The 2413-nt window shown below is 43.3% G+C and overlaps 1 protein-coding gene across 1 annotated transcript; it reads left to right on the forward strand.

Annotated features, from left to right (window-relative positions):
* Positions 1-253: 253 nt before the first annotated feature.
* On the forward strand, positions 254-1192 carry LOC310878867 (m7GpppN-mRNA hydrolase-like; the record flags this gene model as incomplete). The annotated part of the gene is made up of 1 exon (XM_083793284.1): positions 254-1192. The coding sequence occupies one exon, from the start codon at positions 254-256 to the stop codon at positions 1190-1192; it is 939 nt and encodes a 312-aa protein (XP_083649410.1).
* Positions 1193-2413: the final 1221 nt, after the last annotated feature.

A 2413-nucleotide genomic window follows, 5' to 3' on the forward strand; every position in this document is an offset into this window, starting at 1 on the left:
TTGAGGCCACTCTGTGACGTCACTGCAGCATACAGCAAGCATACAGCAATCTCCATAATCAGTCCGGGCTGGTGATGTCACTCTACGCACTTCAGTGCATTTGTTTTATAAAATATTGCATAATCATTGAAAGTTTTATTAAACTAGGTCGTCTACATTTCATGAGCTGTGTTTAACCATTATCTAAAGCAGCTGGTAAAAAATATGAATGCCTCTATGATTTCTGCTGCTCCTACCGTTTTCAAATCCACTCATGGAAACCAAACAGGTCGAGATTCCTTCTTGGGTTCTTGATGACCTCTGCAGTAGATTCCTCCTCCACATACCCAGTGAGGAGAGGGACAATGTCATCCGACTCTGCTTCCACATCGAACTAGCCCACTGGTTCTACCTGGACTTCATGCAGAAAAACCTGGGTTCATCTCAGTGCGGGATCAGGGACTTTGCCGTGGCTGTTTTCAAACACTGTCCATTCCTGCTCCCTGATGGGGAAGATGTCCATAATGTCATCGAGGAGTGGAAGGAATATAAGATGGGCATCCCGACCTATGGTGCAATTATTCTAGACGAGGCTCTAGAAAATGTGCTGCTGGTTCATGGTTTCTTCGAAAAGTCGGGGTGGGGCTTCCCAAAGGGCAAAGTTAACGAAGATGAGGCACCTCGTGACTGTGCTGTGCGAGAGGTTTTGGAGGAAACCGGCTTCGACATCACAGATCGTCTCTCTAAAGACATGTACATTGAGCTCAAGCTCAATAATGTCTTCACAAATTCTGCAGGCAAGGACCAGCTGACCAGGTTGTACATCATACCTGGAGTCTCCAGTGATACCAAGTTCAGCCCCCAAATCAGGCAGGAGATCAGTGACATCAAGTGGTTTCCGGTCGAGCAGCTGCCTTGTGACAGAAGCGACAGGACTCCTAAGTTCAAGCTCGGATTGGCCCCCAACAAGTTCTTAACGGCCATTCCATTTGTGGCGCCGCTCCGAAAATGGATAGCCAAGTTGAATGGAACGACATCCACCATGGACACTGGCGAGTATTTTGCTTCCAATGGCAACGTTCCACGCAACTGTGTCTGTGAGCCTCGGGCCTTGTCTAAACCATTCCTCAACTTCAACTTTGACTGGGAAGCCATTCTGGAAGCTTTTGCTCCAGAGGTTTTTTCATCTTCATTTATATACATGTATACCTAAAGAATTAAGAGGGGGTTTATTTATAACTCACATGTACACGTGTACATGTACAAGTAGTGAGATGTTGGTGTGACAGGGTCTGCAATACTGTGCAAACATCAATACAATTCACAAGATCATTATAAAAAATATAAAATATATAGAAATAGAAATAGTATATATAAAATGAAACAAAATTATTCTATGACGAAGAGAATATGACCGGTTTCATCATTTCTGTGAGGCGAGAGAGAGACTATAGTCAGACGAATTACAAGGTATTGTAGGAGCACTGCATTTATCAGAGCACTGCATTTATCTGTAAAATCTAACTCCAGCTTGTACAAAACACCTCGTTTGGTTAACAGATGGCTAGGCTAATGTATTATGAAGGGGCTTCATTATTAATATTTACCTCAGGACAACCCTGTCCTGCTATTGTGATCACACACTACTGCAATACAGATACATGGTAAAGTGGTAAATGTTGCATTTATATAGACTTTTTATCCAAAGCGCTTTTAGCCTATTACATTCATACACACATTCACACACCAATGGCTGTGCAGGAAAGGCACCATTCTGCTCATCGGGAGCAGTTAGAGGGTCTTGCTCAATCACACGTTGACACTAACCCACAGGAGCCAATAGGATCGAACCAGAAACATTCCCATTTCTAAGCGGCCTCTCATACTCCTGAGCCACTGCCGCCCCAGATTCATTGTTTACCTTCAGATTCGTTCAACCGGGTTGTGAAAAAACATCACGTTTCATTACCTTCGCCACAAAAAACATTATAACATAAACGAACTATCAAATGGTCAATTAATTTATTACAGAGAAGATTGTGTGCACATCTCAATGCCTATATTTAGGCCAGGTGCTGGAAGTCAGGCATCAAGGCAAACATCAAGGAAGAGAAAGAACATCCACCACTAGTTTCTAGACCTTGTAGGTCGAATCGTTGCAATTTGTTGCCTCTAAATAAAGTACGTCTCGGAGCTCTAGAAACTAGTATGCGGATGTTCTTTCTCTTCCTCAATGAATTCATTAAACATTGTGGAAAATGGCATATCTATAAGCTCACAACATGTGTTGGGATGTGTTCAGTGGCGTCACTACGCAGCAACAGGCCCTGACGCAGGATGGTCCAGAGTGCACCCCCCCCCACCAAGCCGCTATAGAAACAAATTAACTATGTTTAAAACAACGGTTTTGTATCAGACCAAACACTACTCTAAA

The sequence above is a fragment of the Protomyctophum parallelum genome (genome assembly GCF_964188405.1).
Source record: "Protomyctophum parallelum genome assembly, chromosome: 21".
Classification (NCBI taxonomy): Eukaryota; Metazoa; Chordata; class Actinopteri; order Myctophiformes; family Myctophidae; genus Protomyctophum; species Protomyctophum parallelum.